At 39.9% G+C, this 19,387-nt stretch overlaps 1 protein-coding gene across 7 annotated transcripts in view; it reads left to right on the top strand.

The window, feature by feature from the left end:
• BIRC6 (baculoviral IAP repeat containing 6) overlaps positions 1 to 19,387 on the top strand; it is an 854,588-nt gene that overhangs the window by 428,001 nt on the left and 407,200 nt on the right. For all 7 annotated transcript variants that reach the window (XM_053711846.1, XM_053711848.1, XM_053711852.1 and 4 more), the window contains exons 42-45: positions 5,707 to 5,833; positions 6,869 to 6,979; positions 7,184 to 7,317; positions 17,438 to 17,565. In XM_053711846.1, coding sequence (XP_053567821.1) covers positions 5,707 to 5,833; positions 6,869 to 6,979; positions 7,184 to 7,317; positions 17,438 to 17,565 — 500 coding nt within the window. The remainder of the gene's footprint in view (positions 1 to 5,706; positions 5,834 to 6,868; positions 6,980 to 7,183; positions 7,318 to 17,437; positions 17,566 to 19,387) is intronic.

Below are 19,387 nucleotides of genomic sequence, written 5' to 3' on the forward strand. Positions count from 1 at the left end.
AGAAAGAGGCATTTTTACGCTGTGTAGAAGAGCTAAATACAATGGGAGTGATCCACCCAGTTCCAATTGCGGAACAAGGGTTGGGTTTTTACTCAAACCTGTTTGTGGTTCCCAAAAAAGAGGGAACTTTCAGACCCATCCTGGATCTAAAAATTCTAAACGGATTCCTCAGAGTCCCATCATTCAAGATGGAGACCATTCGGACAATCTTACCAATGATCCAGGAAGGTCAATATATGACTACCGTGGATCTAAAGGATGCATACCTACACATTCCTATCCACAAAGATCATCACCAGTTTCTCAGGTTCGCTTTTCTGGACAAGCATTACCAGTTTGTGGCTCTTCCCTTCGGCTTAGCCACTGCTCCCAGAATTTTCACAAAGGTGCTAGGGTTCTTCCTGGCGGTCCTAAGGCCGCGGGGCATAGCAGTGGCGCCTTACCTAGACGACATCTTAATTCAGGCGCCGTCTTTCCAAACAGCCAAGTCTCACACAGAGATTGTATTGGCCTTTCTGAGGTCTCGTGGGTGGAAGGTGAACATCAAAAAGAGTTCTCTTTCCCCTCTCACAAGGGTTCCCTTCCTAGGGACTCTAATAGGCTCGGTAGCAATGAAAATATTTCTGACGGAGGTCAAAGTTAAAACTCTTAACTACTTGCCGAGCTCTTCATTCCATTCCCCGGCCATCCGTAGCTCAGTGCATGGAGACAATCGGATTAATGGTAGCAGCAATGGACATAGTCCCTTTTGCTCGGATACATCTCAGACCACTGCAACTATGCATGCTCAAACAGTGGAATGGGGATTATGCAGATTTGTCTCCTTAAATTCAGTTGGACCAGGAGACCAGAGATTCTCTTCTCTGGTGGTTGTCTCAGGATCACCTGTCTCAGGGAATATGTTTCCGCAGGCCAGAGTGGATCATTGTAACGACCGACGCCAGTCTGTTAGGCTGGGGTGCGGTCTGGGACTCCCTGAAAGCTCAGGGCTTATGGTCTCGGGAAGAAACTCTTCTCCCGATAAATATTCTGGAACTGAGGGCAATATTCAACGCTCTTTAGGCATGGCCTCAACTAGCTGTGGCCAAATTCATCAGATTTCAGTCGGACAACATCACGACTGTAGCTTACGTCAATCATCAGGGGGGAACAAAGAGTTCCCTAGCGATGACGGAAGTAACCAAAATAATCAGGTGGGCGGAGGATCACTCCTGCCATCTCTCAGCAATTCACATCCCAGGAGTAGACAACTGGGAGGCGGATTTTCTAAGTCATCGGACTTTTCACCCGGGGGAGTGGGAACTCCACCCGGAGGTATTTGCCCAGCTGACTCAGCTATGGGGCACCCCAGAGTTGGATCTGATGGCGTCCCGTCAGAACACCAAACTAACTCTCTACGGGTCCAGGTCCCGGGATCCCAAGGCGGTCTTGATAGATGCTCTAGCAGCGCCTTGGTCCTTCAATCTGGCTTATGTTTTTCCACCGTTTCCTCTTCTCCCTCGTCTGGTCGCCAGAATCAAGCAGGAGAAGGCTTCGGTGTTTATGATAGCGCCTGCGTGGCCACGCAGGACTTGGTATGCAGGCCTAGTGGACATGTCATCTGTCCCACCATGGACATTGCCATTGAGGCAGGATCTTCTAACACAGGGTCCGTTCAAGCATCCAAATCTAATTTCTCTGCGTCTGACTGCTTGGAGATTGAACGCTTAATTCTATCAAAGCGTGGTTTCTCTGAGTCAGTTATAGATACTCTGATTCAGGCTAGAAAGCCTGTCACCAGGAAAATCTACCATAAGATATGGCGGAAATATCTTTGTTGGTGTGAATCCAAGGGTTACTCATGGAGTAAGATTAGGATTCCCAGGATATTGTCTTTCCTCCAAGACGGATTGGAGAAAGGGTTGTCAGCTAGTTCCTTAAAGGGACAGATATCTGCTCTGTCTATCCTTTTACACAAGCGTCTGGCAGAGGTACCAGACGTTCAAGCGTTTACTCAGGCTTTAGTCAGAATCAAGCCTGTTTATAAACCCGCGGCTCCGCCGTGGAGTCTAAATCTAGTTCTTTCAGTTCTTCAAGGGGTTCCGTTTGAACCCTTACATTCCATAGATATTAAGTTGTTATCTTGGAAAGTTTTGTTTTTGGTAGCTATTTCTTCTGCTCGAAGAGTCTCAGAATTATCTGCCTTGCAGTGTGACTCACCTTACCTGGTGTTCCACGCAGATAAGGTAGTGTTGCGCACCAAACCTGGTTTTCTTCCTAAAGTTGTTTCTAACAAGAATATTAACCAGGAAATAGTTGTTCCTTCTCTGTGTCCTAATCCTTCTTTGAAGAAGGAACGTCTGTTACACAATCTTGATGTAGTTTGTGCTTTAACCCCTTAATGACCGAGGACATGCAGGGTACGTCCTCAAAAAAGGCAGTTAACGCCTGAGAACGTACCCTGCACATCCTCGGCGTGGAAAGCAGCTGGAAGTGATCCTGCTCGCTTCCAGCTGCTTTCCGGTTATTGCAGTAATGCCTCGATATGGAGGCATCCTGCAATAACCTTACATGGCCATCCGATGCAGAGAGAGCCACTCTGTGCACCGGACATCGATGGCCAGTATCGTTGGTGGGTGGGAGCCAACTTGGGAAGCGGGTGGGCGGCCATCGGTGTGCCGTGTGACGTCAAGGGGGGCGGGATCGGGGGCGGGACCGTCGGGGGACGCGCACGGACGCCCGCGCTTGCACGGAGGGTGGCGGGCACGGGCGGGAGCGGGTGGGAACCGCTACACTACGGAAATTTTTTTAAGTAATAAGTGGCCTAATCTTGTTTGTGCAAAAGCACAAAAATAGATCGTGGAGGGGTGGGGGGTTGGTTTTGTGTGGGGGGAAGCTACACTACAGAAAAGCTTACAAAATTAAAAATCAAAACATTTTTTCTTCCAAACTGGGTACTGGCAGACAGCTGCCAGTACCCAAGATGGCGCCCATTAAGTTAGTGGGAGGGTTATAGAGCTGTTTGGGGGGGATCAGTGAGGTTGGGGGCTAAGGGGGGGATCGTACACAGCAGCATATGTAAATATGCTTTAAAAAATAAAAATAAAAAAAAATATAGCTTTTATTTTAGTACTGGCAGACTTTCTGCCAGTACTTAAGATGGCGGGGACAATTGTGGGGTGGGGGAGGGAAGAGAGCTTTTTGGGAGGGATCAGAGGGTCTGATGTTTCAGGTGGGAGGCTGAGCTCTACACTAAATCTAATATTAACCCTGCAAGCTACCTAATTAACCCCTTCAATGCTAGCCATAATACACGTGTGATGCGCAGCAGCATTTAGCGGCCTTCTAAATACCAAAAAGCAACGCCAAAGCCATATATGTCTATTTCTGAACTAAGGGGATCCCAGAGAAGCATTTACAACCATTTGTGCCATAACTGCACAAGCTGTTTGTAAATGATTTCAGTGAGAAACCTAAAATTGTGAAAAATGTAACGTTTTTTTTTAATTTGATCGCATTTGGCGGTGAAATGGTGTCATGAAATATAGCAAAATGGGCCTAGATCAATACTTGGGGTTGTCTACTACACTAAACTAAAGCTAAAATTATCCTAAAAAGCTCCCTACATGCTCCCAAATTAACCCCTTCACTGCTGGGCATAATACACGTGTGGTGCGCAGTGGCATTCTAATTACCAAAAAGCAACACCAAAGCCATATAAGTCTGCTATTTCTGAACAAAGGGGATCCCAGAGAAGAATTTACAACCATTTGTGCCATAATTGCACAAGCTGTTTGTAAATAATTTCAGTGACAAACCTAAAGTTTGTGAAAGAATTTGTGAAAAAGTGAACAATTTTTTTTATTTGATCGCATTTGGCGGTGAAATGGTGGCATGAAATATACCAAAATGGGCCTAGATCAATACTTTGGGTTGTCTACTAAAAAAAATATATATGCATGTCAATGGATATTCAGAGATTCCTGAAAGATATCAGTGTTCTAATGTAACTAGCGCTAATTTTGAAAAAAAAAATGGTTTGGAAATAGCAAAGTGCTACTTGTATTTATGGCCCTATAACTTGCAAAAAAAGCAAAGAACATGTAAACATTGGGTATTTCTAAACTCAGGACAAAATTTAGAAACTATTTAGCATAGGTGTTTTTTGGTGGTTGTAGATATGTAACAGATTTTGGGGGTCAAAGTTAGAAAAAGTGTGTGTTTTTTTTTCAATTTTTCCTCATATTTTATAATTTTGTTTATAGTAAATTGTATGATATGATGAAAATAATGGTATGTTTAGAATGTCCATTTAATGGCAAAAAATCGGTATATAATATGTGTGGGTACAGTAAATGAGTAAGAGGAAAATTACAGCTAAACACCGCAAAAATGTAAAAATAGCCTTGGTCCCAAACGGACAGAAAATGGAAAAGTGCTGTGGTCATTAAGGGGTTAAAGTTCTATTTACAAGCAACTAAGGATTTCAGACAAACATCTTCCTTGTTTGTTATCTATTCTGGTAAGAGGAGAGGTCAGAAAGCGACTGCTACCTCTCTTTCCTTTTGGCTGAAAAGCATCATCCGTTTGGCCTATGAGACTGCTGGCCAGCAGCCTCCTGTAACTGTTACTGCTCATTCTACTAGAGCAGTGGCTTCCACATGGACTTTTAAAAATGAGGCTTCTGTTGAACAGATTTGTAAGGCAGCGACTTGGTCTTCACTGCATACTTTTTCCAAATTTTACAAATTCGATACTTTTGCTTCTTCGGAGGCTATTTTTGGGAGAAAGGTTTTGCAAGCAGTGGTGCCTTCCGTTTAAGGTACCTGTCTTGTTCCCTCCCTTCATCCGTGTCCTAAAGCTTTGGTATTGGTATCCCACAAGTAAAGGATGAATCCGTGGACTGGATACACCTTACAAGAGAAAACAGAATTTATGCTTACCTGATAAATTCCTTTCTCTTGTGGTGTATCCAGTCCACAGCCCGCCCTGGCAATTTAGTCAGGTATAATTTTTTTTGTTTAAACTGCAGTCACCACTGCACCCTATAGTTTCTCCTTTTTCTTCCTAACCTTTGGTCGAATGACTGGGGGGTGGAGCTAGAGGGGGAGCTATATGGACAGCTCTGCTGTGTGCTCTCTTTGCCACTTCCTGTAGGGAAGGAGAATATCCCACAAGTAAAGGATGAATCCGTGGACTGGATACACCACAAGAGAAATAAATTTATCAGGTAAGCATAAATTGTGTTTTTCTCTCTTGTCCCTTTAACTCCCCAAGCCAAAAAATGTAAATAAGCATAATTGAAGCTATTGCAATGAACATAATGTATTTCCTATTGATGTAATTTGCCTCTAAAATTATGCTTTGTCAATGCTATACAGAATCTAAAATGTTACCTTAGAACAGCTTCTGAATGCCTGAAACAAAGGAGATTAGGAATAATAAATTCCACAATACTTTTTTGTTTGGTTGCTTCCATTGACTGCTTTGCAAATCACAGTTAGAACCTTCTGTATGCAGTAAAAATAACAATAATACCATCCTATTTGCTATGCATGTATAAAATATTGCATCATTGTAAAGCCTGTGAAAATGAAAAACCCCTATAAAGATTTTTAGAAGATTTATTTGTAAAGTCGCTATGGTGGCACATGACTTGTTTGATGTTACTTTACTGATTTATACCATTTTGTACTGACTGTCTAATTTGGTTTGTTCCATTTTTAGCTTGAATCTCTTCTGCAGTTATGGCTCACATTGAGCTTAAATTCTAGTTCATCTGGAGGCAAAGAGAATGGAAGTGATCTTTTCTTGTACAATGCTAATCGGGTACCAGTCATCTCTATAAATCAAGGTAACTATTTATGCATTCATTTCTGGAAGATTAATAGCAATAAGTTAAATGTCTTTAATGGAAGAACAACAAAAATAAAAAAAAATGTGGTAAAGAGTTTAAAGGGACAATAATATAAAAATTATAATTTGATGTTTCCAACAGCGCATGCAACTTAACTTTTTAATTTACTTCTGTCATCAAGTTTGAATCTTTCTCTTGGTAGCCACCAATCGGCATCTAGCTCCCAGATGTATATTGCTGCTTCTGAGCCTACCTAGGTACACTCTTCAACAAAGCAAATTTGATAACTGAATGAAATGGAAAAGTTGTTTAAAATGCAGTGGTTAAACAGTTTCCTAAAGGCCTCTGATTATGTAGTGATCAGGTTTTGTTTGTCACAGTATTAACATTACTATATGACTATTAACTAATTATATGATCTCAGGGTATAACCACTTGGTGATGGATTTCCCGTCTTGCCTACTGGTTCATCACAAAACGGATTAGATATGTTGAGAAATTCTCTGAATGATCTTTCTCAGCATTGACAACAAGAGGGCAAATAAGTAATTTCTGTTTTATTTATTTAGCATTCACTTTTCTAGTTTAGCAAAATGTTTAGCTGAACAGTGCTAGATCATGGTGTGTTCTATTTTTCATTCCATAACTGACTTTGCTCAAATTTTGCATTAAAGGAATAGTCAAGTCAAAATTAAACATTCATGATTCAGATAGAGTATGCAATTTTAAGCATTTTACTGATATTTGAGCACAGGTATGTTTTATTCTGAATGAGCCGTTTATAAAACCACCCTGTTCTCTCATGGGATAGCCTTAAAACATGATTCTTTAGTGTTGGATGACTTCGGATAAAAAGCATGCTTTATCATTTTTTAGCTCATCTTTTCCTGTTTTGATCAACAAAATGTGTTTGCAGATGTACTAAGTAATTTTGATATTGAAATTAATTTTCATGCTAGACTAATATGTTCTTTTAAGTGAAGAACAGTTATAGTCTTTAGTTGGCTAACAAATACTCCCATTCTTTCCCAGCATCCATTACCAGCTTTTTAACAGTCCTGGCCTGGCATCCAAATACTCTGCTACGGACATGGTGCCTTGTACTACACAGCCTCACGCTGATGACAAATATGCAGCTTAACTGTAAGTGTGTTTTCCAGTATGATGTTAAAATAATTTCATTTTTGTTCATCCGCATAAACTATCTACATTTTACTAGTTTACAAACTACTGATACCAGTATTATAAACTCAAAATATTCTAAATTTCTATACAGTATAATATATCTCTATAGCATTTTTATATATGTGGTTTTAAAAAATTTTGCTCACCTGTTCATATTTATAGCTGGACCCAGTAGCACTATTGGAGCTCAGGAAAACACTGCCCAGCTTCTCGTCTCAGACCCAAATCTCCTTCATGTGCTTGTAAAATTTCTTTCGGGAACAAATCCTCATGGGACCAACCAACATAGCTCTCAGGTAATTTGGTTTACTTTGTCATTATTTTTCCATAGCTTTGTAATTACTCTTAAAGGGGCATAAACACTTGTTAATTACAAGATATTTTTGTTAAGTTGCTTTGTTAATGTTTTTAAAACAAATTAACATTCTATTTACTGCAATTATATATCAATAGCAAAGCTCCATTTGCCTTATTTGTAGGAGCCAATCTTGGCTTTAGCCAGCAGACACCAAGGCCCGTCATGGTCATGTTAGTATAACGTATATTGCTTTAAATGTAGCCATCAATATGCAAGCGCTATCCAGGTGCTGAACCAAAAATGTGCCGGCTTCTAAGCTTACATTTCTGCCTTTTCAAATAGATACCAAGAGATCGAAGAAAAATTGATAAGAGTAAATTGGAAAGTTGATTAAAATCCCATACTCTATCTGAATCGCGAAATACATTTTTTGGGGTTTCAGATAACTTTAACCTGCTCTCCTCATAACAAAATTTTATATCCCGATCAGGTCCATAAAGGTTTCTATCATCATTGGGAACACTATCAGTGAAGCCTCTGACCCTTTACAGCCCTCTGGCAACTCTAAGGGCATTTTTGGGGGAAATTTTATAATTTAGGTGTATGGGACTTTAAGAAGGCTGGCATTTGCTTAGTGCAATATGTGGTTTGCTAGATAAGGCTCCAGTTAGGCTGGGAACCAGTGTTTGATAGTTTTTATGGGGGTTTATGCATGGTGCACTCTCTTTTATTTAAAAAGAACCAAAATTAAAAATTATGCTTCTTTGGAGCTGATTTACAAAGCTGCAACATGTCTTCTCTGCATAATTTTTTCCAGATTTTATTGCTTGAGATTTTGCTTTTTCGCACATAGCTTTCGGCAGGAAAGTCCTTTAGGCTGCAGTTTCATCTAATTAATGGGACAGTCTAGTCTTTCCAATTTACTTTTATCATCAAATTTGCTTTGTTCTCTTGGTATTCTTTGTTGAAATCTAAACTTAGGTAGGGTCATATGCTAATTTCTAAGCCCTTGAAGGCTGCCTTTTATCTCAGTGCTTTTTGACAATCTTTCACAGACGGTGCTAGTTCATGTGTGCCTTATAGATAAAATTGCGCAAACTCCTGTGGAGTTATTTCAGTCAACACTGATTGGCTAGAATGTAATGTCAAAACAACTGTAATAAGGTGGAAGTCTGCAGAGGCTTAGATACACGGTAATGACAGAGGTAAAAAGTATTTTAATATAGCAGTGTTGGATATTTAAAACTGGGCAATGGGTGGGTAATAAAGGGATTATCTTTCTTTTTAAACAATACAAATTCTTGAGTAGACTGTCCCTTTAACAACTGCCAGGAAAAATTGTCCCACCCTTTCTGTAACATAGACAATCGGCTTGGGTATTGCACATGTTATGGAGGACTCTAGACCATCATCATTTTACGAAAAGAAAAAAAAAATTATGCTTACCTGATTATTTTCTTTCGAAATGATGATGGTCCACAGGCCCTGCTAGTTTCTAATTTTGGGCAACAGTTTTAATGGCACCTCTACAGACCCTGCTTTGTCTTTTCTACCTATATGTTTCTTATTCTCTACTCAGCTATACGTTAAACTAGAGAAAGGTGAGAGGGATTGTAAACTCTTTTATGGGTTCTTGACCTGCTCCTAGTGGTGGGAAATATATCCCATATATTAGAGGACTATGGACCATTATTCTGAAAGGAAGGAATCTAGGAATCTATCAGGTAAGCATACATTTTGTTTGCTTTTTAATTTAGGGGCACTCATTTAGTCAGTTGGGCTATATAGTTTGTACACTATTGTACTCTGTAGCCAAGGGACAGTATTTAATATGTCTTTTTTTAATTTGGCTACTTATTATTTACTAGACGATAAGCCTGCCCAGAGGGCAGTCTATGTTTAAAAAATACAAACCCCCAAGCTAAAGTTACAAAAAATAAAAAAATTCAAATTACAGAAAAAAAATTAAACAAAGCTATCCAAAATAAAAATTAAATAAACCTAAACTAATACACGTATAAAAATAACCCCCCCCCCCCCCCAAATAAAAGCACCCCTAATGCTAAACTACCAGGGCCTTTTGTAGGGCATTGCCCTAAGTTAAACGGCTCTATTCATTCCTATGACATGGAGATTCCACAACGTCATTCCAATTACTAGTGGGATATTCACTCCTGGCCAGCAGAAGGAGGCAAAGAGCACCCCAGCAGAGCTTTTAAGTGTCACTTCCCTTACCCATAACCCCCAGTCATTCTCTTTGCCTCTGTCAATGGAGGATGTGCGAAGTTGGTGTTTGAAGATATTTAATCCTTTTAGGGGTACTTTTCCCTGCAAGCAATAATTGGGGTTTAGCTGTGTCCACGTCAATCTCAAGTAAGAGTAGTGGTGACTTTTAGCAGTTAGAAAGGGGTGAGGTTGTCTTTGCTTTGTTTCTAACATCGTTGCTACATTAGTTATAGAAAGCCAGAGTTGGTTACTCTGTTCTCTCTTTTTCTACAGGTCTCTTATAGGAGTATGTGTCCCTTCACGCCTTGTGAGCTGTCTTCCTGCCCGACAGCTGGATTTGCAGGTAAGTGCTTTTGTCTTCTAGGTCTTGGAGACTTGCACTTGCAAAGATTATTTCTGCAATATTTAATTTGGGACATAATCCTTTATGCTGGATTTACTTTGGGGCAGTGTGCAGGCACTTATTGTATGTGAGGATACTAAGGGTTTAATGTCTTCCCTTACTGTTTATAGGACGTTACCCCTGGGGCTGAAAGATGTCTTTATTTTATTAGCCTAACATTCTCAGATGTTGGAAATATAATTATATTTGGGTATTTCAGATGTTTAGGACAACGTTTTCATCTCCAGTTTTCTATGTTACTCTAAGGACATATAAGAGACGCACGCTTTTAGACTGTTACACAGTTTCTTTTTCTGCCGGTCATGTGATTTCCCTCTTTTCTGCTTGAGATAGTGAGCGGAGCGGCATCATTCTTATGTGAGCTTTCTTCTATGACGTTTGGTTTGACCGATCTGCAGGAGAGTTTTTTTGCATTTGGATAACTTTTGAAGGTTCAGGTAGGGCACCTCAGGCTGACTGAGGTGTAGAGGCGCATACTTTTATTTTCATTATTTGGTTATACTTGGCGTTTTTGCGCTATAAGAAAATAAATTTCTTCTTAAAGTAACAGTCATTTTCAAATTATTTTTGGGGATTAATTTAACTATGGACACTGAACAGGAGTCTGTTTCTCTAGATAAATGTTTGTGTTTAGATGCCCAAATTGTTTTGCCTATGCAATTTTGTTCTTCATGCGTAGCTAGGACAATACAGTTTAAATATAAAAGGAGCCTATTGTCTCTCAGGATAATGCTGTTCAGGATATGCCACAGCTTTCTCCTCAAACGTCCCAAGCCTCAATGGCATCACATACAGTGCCCTGCCATTCCTCTCAGCCTCCTGGAGGCGTGTATTTGCCAGTAGATTTTGCTGCACAGATACCTTCTGCAGTGTCTGCGGCTTTGTCTGCTTTTCCCATTGCGGGTTATCGCAAGAGAAAATCAAATCATATTTCTCCTAGTAAGGTGTCTGTTCCATCTTCTGTGATGGTTGACCTCCCCTATAAGTCGGATGAGGAGGATACCTCGGTAGTTTCTGACAGTGTAAATCCTTTGACTAATTCTGAAGGAGTAAACTTCAGATTTAAGCGTGTACACCTTTGTTTACTTCTAAAGGAGGTACTGGCTACTTTGGATAACTTTGACCCTTCTGTCGCTGTCAAACCTAAGAAATCTAGTAAGCTTAATAAATACTATGATGTTCCTTCCTCTGTGGAAGTATTTCCTGTTCCAGACCGTGTGTTGGAGATATCGCAGGGATTCCCTTTTCCCCTTCTCCCGTTTTTAAAAAAGATGTTTCCTGTTGCTGACTCCATTCGGGACTCATGGCGCACTGTGCCTAAGGTGGAAGGAGCTATTTCTTCTCTGGCCAAAAGAACTACGATTCCTATAGAGGATTGCTGTTCTTTTAAGGATCCTATGGATAAAAAGCTTGAGGCTTATTTAAAGAAGATGTATGTTAATCAGGGATTACAATGGCAACCTGCTGCTAGTATTGCTACTGTTCGAGCTCACCATCTTATTGGTGTGCTGCCTTATCTGCGTTGATTTGAGAGGAATCTTCTTTAGAGATCCACAATAAGATCAAGGCTCTTAAACTGGCCAATTCCTTTATTTCTAATGCCAACATGCAAGTCATTAGACTGGGAACCAAGATGTCTAGTTTCACGGTTCTAGCTCGTAGAACCCATGGCTAAAATCTTGGTCAGCTAATGTTACTTCCAATTCCAAGCTCCTGTCTTTACCTTATAATGGTAAGACCCTTTTTAGTCCTGATCTGGCAGAGATAATTTCTGAGATTACAGGTGGAAAGGGGTCTTTTATACCTCAGGACAAGAAGAATAGACCTAAGGGTTGCCAAAGCTCTAATTTTCGTTCCTTTCCTAACTTCAAAGGGCAAAATTCCCCCTCTTCCTCCTCCAAGCAGGAGCAGTCCAAGTCCTCCTGGAGATTGTCAACCTTGGAATAAGGGGAAGCAAGCAAAGAAGCCTTCATCTGAGGAAAAATCAGCACGAAGGGTCCGCCCTCAGTCCGATTTTGGATCAAGTGGGGGGCAGACTTTCCTTTTTTCGTCAAGCTTGGATACACGATTTCCCAGATCCTGTGGACATAGTATCTCAGGGTTACAAAATAGAATTCTAGACTTGTCCTCCCAGGGGCAGATTTATCCTCTCAAGACTATCTGCAGATAAAGAGAGGCCTTCTTAAGCTGTGTTCAGGACCTTTCCTCCCTGGGAATGATTGTTCCATTTCTTGTAAGGAAACCGGGTCAAGAATTTTATTCAAATCTATTTGTGATTCCCAAAAAAGAGGGAACCTTTTGACCCATTTTAGTTCTAAAATGTCTCAACAAATTGCTCAGGGTGTCGTCCTTCAAAATGGAAAACATTCGTTCTATTCTTTGGTCCAAGAGGGTCAGTTCATGACGACCATAGACCTGAAGGACGTGTATCTGCATGTTTCCATTCACAAGGCTCACCACCAGTACCTGAGATTTGCTTTTCTATACAAGCACTTTCAATTTGTTGCTCTTCAGTTTGGCCTTGCCACAGCTCCCAGTGTTTTCACAAAGTTTCTGGGGGCTCTTTTGGCAGGTCTCCGGGAATTGCGGGGGCACTTTACCTGGACGACATCTTGGTTCAAGCGTCCTCTTTTCAACTAGCAAACTCTCATACACAGATCTTGTTGTCTTTTCTACATTCCCACGGATGGAAAGTGAATCTGGAAAAGAGTTCCCTAGTTCCAGCTACAAGGGTGTGTTTCTTAGGGACCATCATAGATTCCCCTATCCTTGAATATTTTTCTGACGGATGTCAGAAAATCCAAACTTCTAACTTCATGTCTCTCTCTCCAGTCTACTGTTCATCCATCAGTGTCTCAATGCATGGAGGTAATTGGTCTGATGGTTACTTCCATGGACATAATCCCTTTTGCTCGATTCCATCTGAGATCTCTGCAGCTATGCATGCTCAGTCAATGGAACGGAGACCATTTAGATCTATCTCAGAGGATATATCTGGATCCTCTAACAAGAGACTCTCTCTCTCATGGTGGATTTCTCAGGGTTGTCTCTCTTCCGGAGACCCTCCTGCGTGATTGTGACCACGGATGCCAGCCTGCTAGGCTGGGGAGCTGTCTGGGGCTCGTTAAAAGCTCAGGGCCTGTAGACTCAGGAGTCCTCTCTCCCCATAAACATCTTAGAGTTGAAAACAATCTTCAATGCCTTGATAGCCTGGCCCCAGTTGTATTTAACACCTCAGTGGCTTTCATCAACCACCAGGGAGGAACTTGGAGTTCCTTGGCCATGAAAGAGGTGACTCACATTATTTAGTGGGCGGAAGCTCTTGCTTGGGATGTAAGAGCTGTAGCTCCATAATTAAAGGTCCTCAATGTTTTCACCCCCATAGTGGAAAGAAGTACAATATAGAAGGCTTTTACACTTGTGAGAGTACATACGTAGTGTATCTAATTAAATGCCTGTGTTATTTGTTCTATTTGGGGGAAACAACGCAAAAGGTTAGAGAGTAAATGAGCCAACATCGCTCTAACATTAGGAGAAGAAATATTGAAGCCCCATTATTGAAGCATTTTATAGAACAAGGACATGGCATAAGCCAGCTCAGATGGCAAATTATTGAACAAATAAATTTGCCTAGAAATGGGGTAGACAGAGGTTGCTAAAGCAAAGAGAAATGTGGTGGATCCACAAAATGGAGACACTTGCACCAAAGGGTCTAAACCAAGACTTTGATTTAACCTGCTTCTTTTAAAGAAAGGTCAAGATTAGTCTTAACTGAAAGATTAGAGCTTGGAACACAATAATAAATCATTGGAGCCTTTTGAAATACTGCACAATGTGACATAAGTGTTTTCCAATTAAGTATATTATTTTAAAAAAACCCTAAAGGTGGGCTTTAATATGAAAAGCATTGGTATAAACAGAGTATGCAATGAACAAAAAAGTGTTTTCTATTTTTCTCTGTTTTACTGTAATTCTGTCTTTAATGGTGATACATTGTTTTAAATTTGTTAAATAAGTTTTTTCAAATGTAATACAAAAGAGTGGCCACTAGATGGGGCAAAGGTTCCATCCAGGAAAGTTTGGCGCAAAAAAGGTTGTGTTTAAAAGACAGAAAATATTTGTATGTAATAGCATGACTAAGGGGTTAATGCCTGAAACGTTGCTGATTTTAATGGGTCTACAATAAAGATATTTATTATTTGATTTACAGTGCTGGTGTATTGTGTACAATTGAATTTGGATCTGATGGCGTCTCGTCAGAACACCAAGCTTCCAAGGTACGGTTCAAGTTTAAAAGATCCTCAGGCCGCCCTGATAGATGCTCTGGCGGTTCCTTGGAATTTCGGTCTTCCATACCAGTTTGCTCCTTTTGCTCTCCTTCCACAAGTCATTGCTCTTATAAAGCAGGAGAGAGTGTCTGTAATTCTAATAGCTCCTGCATGGCCTTGCAGGATCTGGTTTGAGGACCTGGTGAAGATGTAATCTCTTCCACCTTGGAGGTTACCTCTGAGGAAGGACCTTCTAACTCTGGATTTTTTCATCCATCCAAATCTCGTCTCTCTGAAGCTTGACTGCTTGGAGATTGAACGCTTAGTTTTGGCTCTCTCACAAACGTCTGGCGGATGTGCCAGATGTTCAATCTTTTTGTCAGGCACTGGTCAGAATCAGGCCTGTGTTTAAACCTGTTGCTCCTCCTTGGAGCTTGAGCCTTGTGCTTAAAGTTTTGCAACAGGCTCCATTTGAGCCAATGCATTCTGTAGATATTAAGTCATTATCTTGGAAGGTTTTGTTTCTTATTGCTATTTGCACCATAGGTTCAGGGATTATTTTCAGTTATTACAACTGATGTACTTAAATCCCAACACTTTTTTCTCTCTGATTTGGTGGTTGGACTATCACCTTATTGTTCAGGGGGCCTCATTTGTTCGTCCCTACCTAGACTGTATTCTCAACAGATGCAAGTTTTTCAGGTGGGGGAGCTATCTGAGAGTCTCTGACAGCACTAGGGGTTTGGAAACCTCAGGAGGCGAAGTTACCAATCAATAATTTAGAAATTTCAGGCTATTTTCACGGCTCTTCAGGCTTGGCTTCTTTTGAAAAGACAACTTTTACATTTGTTTTTTTAACAGACAATATCACAGCAGTGGCATTTGTCAATCGTCAAGGAGGGACTTGCAGTCCTTCAGTTATGGAGAAAGTATTTTGGATACTTTTTTGGACGGAATCAAACTCTTGTCTAATTTCTGCAATCTCAGGTGTAGACAATTGGGAAGGGGATTATCACAGCCGTCAGACTTTATATCTGTGTGAGTGCTCTCCATCCTGATGTTTTTTTCATCTTGTTCAGATGTGGGGTCTTCCAGAAATAGATCTGATGGTTTCTTCTCTAAACAAGAAGTTTTTTAGATTCTTTTCTAGGTCCAAGGATCTTCAGACGGAGATATTGGATGCTCTAGCAGTTCTTTGCTTTTTACCAACCTGCTTACATTTTTTCCGCCCCTGGTTCTTTTTCCAAGGGTTATCTTCAAGATCATAATGGAACAATTTTTATGTGTTTCTGATAGCTCCAGCTTGGTCTCTCAGGTTTTGGTATGCAAACCTTTTCAGGATGTTAAGTTGCCAGCCTTGGCCACTTCCTTTAAGGCCAGACCTTCTGTTTCAGGGGCCGTTTTTTCCATAGGATCTCAAATTTCTAAATTTGAAGGTTTGGAAATTGAACGCTTAAGTGTTTAGTCATAGATGTTTCTCTGACTCGGTTATTAGCACTATAATACAGGCTTGTAAGTCTGTTTCTAGATTTTATTTTCGGGTTTGGAAAACCTATAATTAACTTATGATTTTTCTTGGCATTCTTTTAGAATTCCTAAGATTTTACAGTTTCTTCAGGTTGGTTTGGATTAACGTTTTATCTGCAAATTCTTTGGAAGGACAAATGTTCTGCTCTTTCTGTCTTATTTTATAAAAAGATTGCTTAACTTCCTGATATTCACTGTTTTTTTTCAGGTTTGGTTCATATTAAACCTGTTTAAGTTTATTTCTCCTCCTTGGAGTCTCAATTACGATTGTTCAGGCTCCTCCTTTTGAGTCTATGTATTCTCTGGACATTCAATTACTTTCTTGGAAAGTGTTTTTTTCTTTTGGCTATCTCGTCTGCTTGAAGAGTTTCTGTATTGTCTGCTCTCTTTTGTAAGTCTCTATCTGTTTTTCTATCAAGATAAAGTTGTTTTGCGGACTTAATTTAAATTTTTACCTAAAGTTGTGCATTCTAACATCATCAGGAAATTGTTGTTCCTCCTTTGTGTCCTAATTTTAAAAATACTCTTGTAGGGACTTTACATTCTTTGGATGTGGTAAGAGCTTTGAAATATGTTGAGGCTACTTAAGATTTCAGAAAGACTTCTAGTCTTTTTTTTTTTTTTTTTTTTTTTTTCTGTCTCCAGGAAAGGTTAGAAAGTCTGTTATTTCTCAGCTTTTTTTGGTTCAGACTTGATTCACAAAGCTTAGAGAATTATAGCTCATTCTACTAGATCAGTTGCCACTTCTTAGGTTCTCAAGAATGAAGCTTCGGTTGATCAAATTTGCCAAGAAGCAACTTGGTCTTCTTTGCATACTTTTACTAAATTTTACAATTTTTACGTGTTTGCTTCTTCGGAAGCAGCCTTTGGTAAAAAGGTGCTTCAGACAGTTGTCTAAGCTTGATTCTAATGCCTTTGATTTGAGGGGTTTTTTTATTTTATTTTTTAAATCTAATCTAATTTTTTTTTTTTTGGGAGGGATCTAATTTCTCAGCGGAAATAAATGTTTTTATTTTATCCCTCCCCCACTAGTGACTCGTGGATTTCCACATCTTGGGTATTATATCCCATACGTCACTAGCTCATGGACTCTTGCCAAGAAAACATAATTTATTTTATAATATAAGAACTTACCTGATAAATTAATTTCTTTAATAGTGGCAAGAGTCCATGAGACCCAGCCTATTTTTTGTGGTTGTTTTTTTTTGTATAAAGCACATTATTTTTCCAGTTCCTCCTTTTTTTGTATGCTTTTTACTCCTTTTTTACACCTCACTTCTTGGTTATGCGTTAAACTGAAGTTTGGGAAACTTTGCCCCCTCCAGGTAGGAATGTATATCCCATACGTCACAAGCTCATGGACTCTTGCCACTATGAAAGAAATGAATTCATCAGGTAAGTTCTTGAGGTTTAGGAATCTGACGCCTCCTATTATTCTCCGAAGTAATGGATCGTGGACTCTCACCATATAAGCATAAATTATGTTTTTTATTTTTTAATGTGTCCTCACTGCTTTCTTTTTTGCCTGGTGTCTGATTCTAGCTAATTGTTATAAAAGGGGGTAGCTGGATAAAATTATGCCATTAATAATTTGAGGCATGTTTATTTAATTAAAACAATTTGTGTGCCCCATATGGGGAGTTTAGGAACACTGTTTAATGATTCTTTTACTTTTTTGTTTCCCCCCTCCTCAGGTTGGGCCTACAGCGACTCAGGCAATGCAAGAGTTCCTTACAAGATTACAAGTCCATCTGTCCTCTACTTGCCCTCAAATGTTTAGTGAATTTTTGCTTAAATTAATACACATATTATCAACGGAAAGGTATTTAAGTTGCTGTTTTTTTTTTTTTTTTTTAATATTACTTTATAATTGGATGTGAACTTGAACTTAATCTATTCAACTGGTCTGATTAGTATTTTTGGCAAATTATAGTATGCTAGCCGGCAATTTGTTTCTTATTAAACTGTTGTGGATTTCAGGATTTATTTAACATATTTCCATTCTTACTATATCTATCTTGGAATTTTAAACATTGTTTCTCCAACATTGGTGTGTCCGGTCCATGGCGTCGTCCTTACTTGTGGGAATATCTCTTCCCCAACAGGAAATGGCAAAGAGTCCCCAAAGCTGGCCATATAGTCCCTCCTAGGCTCCGCCCACCCCAGTCATTCTCTTTGCCGTTGCACAGGCAACATCTCCACGGAGATGGTTAAGAGTATGTGGTGTTCAAGCATTTGTTCAGGCTCTGGTTAGGATCAAGCCTGTTTACAGACCTTTGACTCCTCCCTGGAGTTTAAATCTAGTTCTTTCAGTTCTTCAAGGGGTTCCATTTGAACCTTTACATTCCATAGATATTAAGTTGTTATCTTGGAAAGTTTTGTTTTTGGTTGCTATTTCTTCTGCTAGAAGAGTTTCAGAGTTATCTGCTCTGCAGTGTTCTCCGCCCTATCTGGTTTTTCATGCAGATAAGGTGGTTTTGCGTACTAAGCCTGGTTTTCTTCCAAAGGTTGTTTCTAACAAAAATATTAACCAGGAGATAGTTGTACCTTCTTTGTGTCAGAACCCAGTTTCAAAGAAGGAACGTTTGTTATACAATTTGGACATAGTCAGTGCTCTAAAATTCTATTTAGAAGCTACAAAAGATTTCAGACAAACATCTTCTCTGTTTGTCGTCTATTCTGGTAAAAGGAGAGGTCAAAAAGCGACTTCTACCTCTCTTTCCTTTTGGCTTAAAAGCATCATCCAATTGGCTTACGAGACTGCCGGACGGCAGCCTCCTGAAAGAATCACAGCTCACTCCACTAGGGCTGTGGCTTCCACATGGGCCTTCAAGAACGAGGGTTCTGTTGATCAGATATGTAAGGCAGCGACTTGGTCTTCACTGCACACTTTTGCCAAATTTTACAAATTTGATACTTTTGCTTCTTCGGAGGCTGTTTTTGGGAGAAAGGTTTTGCAAGCCGTGGTGCCTTCCGTTTAGGTAACCTGATTTGCTCCCTCCCTTCATCCGTGTCCTAAAGCTTTGGTATTGGTTCCCACAAGTAAGGATGACGCCGTGGACCGGACACACCAATGTTGGAGAAAACAGAATTTATGCTTACCAGATAAATTACTTTCTCCAACGGTGTGTCCGGTCCACGGCCCGCCCTGGTTTTTTAATCAGGTCTGATGAATTATTTTCTCTAACTACAGTCACCACGGTACCATATGGTTTCTCCTATTTTTTCCTCCTGTCCGTCGGTCGAATGACTGGGGTGTGCGGAGCCTAGGAGGGACTATATGGCCAGCTTTGCTGGGACTCTTTGCCATTTCCTGTTGGGGAAGAGATATTCCCACAAGTAAGGATGACGCCGTGGACCGGACACACCGTTGGAGAAAGTAATTTATCAGGTAAGCATAAATTCTGTTTTTTGCCCAGAATGAGGTAGTGTGATTTGACATACTTGCTTTTATATTACACTAAAAAATATACTTGTTTGTGTCTAAAACAAACTATTTAATTGCTTAAAGTCAAAGTCAATCCTAGCGTTTTACTAACGCTAGGATTGACTATTGAAACAAATAAAGGGGACTTTAATTCATGAAGTATAAGATACTTCATGTAGAAAGCTCCTTTATTTGTTTCAATTGATCGCTGTTCTTA

This window comes from Bombina bombina, chromosome 4 (assembly GCF_027579735.1).
Source record: "Bombina bombina isolate aBomBom1 chromosome 4, aBomBom1.pri, whole genome shotgun sequence".
Classification (NCBI taxonomy): Eukaryota; Metazoa; Chordata; class Amphibia; order Anura; family Bombinatoridae; genus Bombina; species Bombina bombina.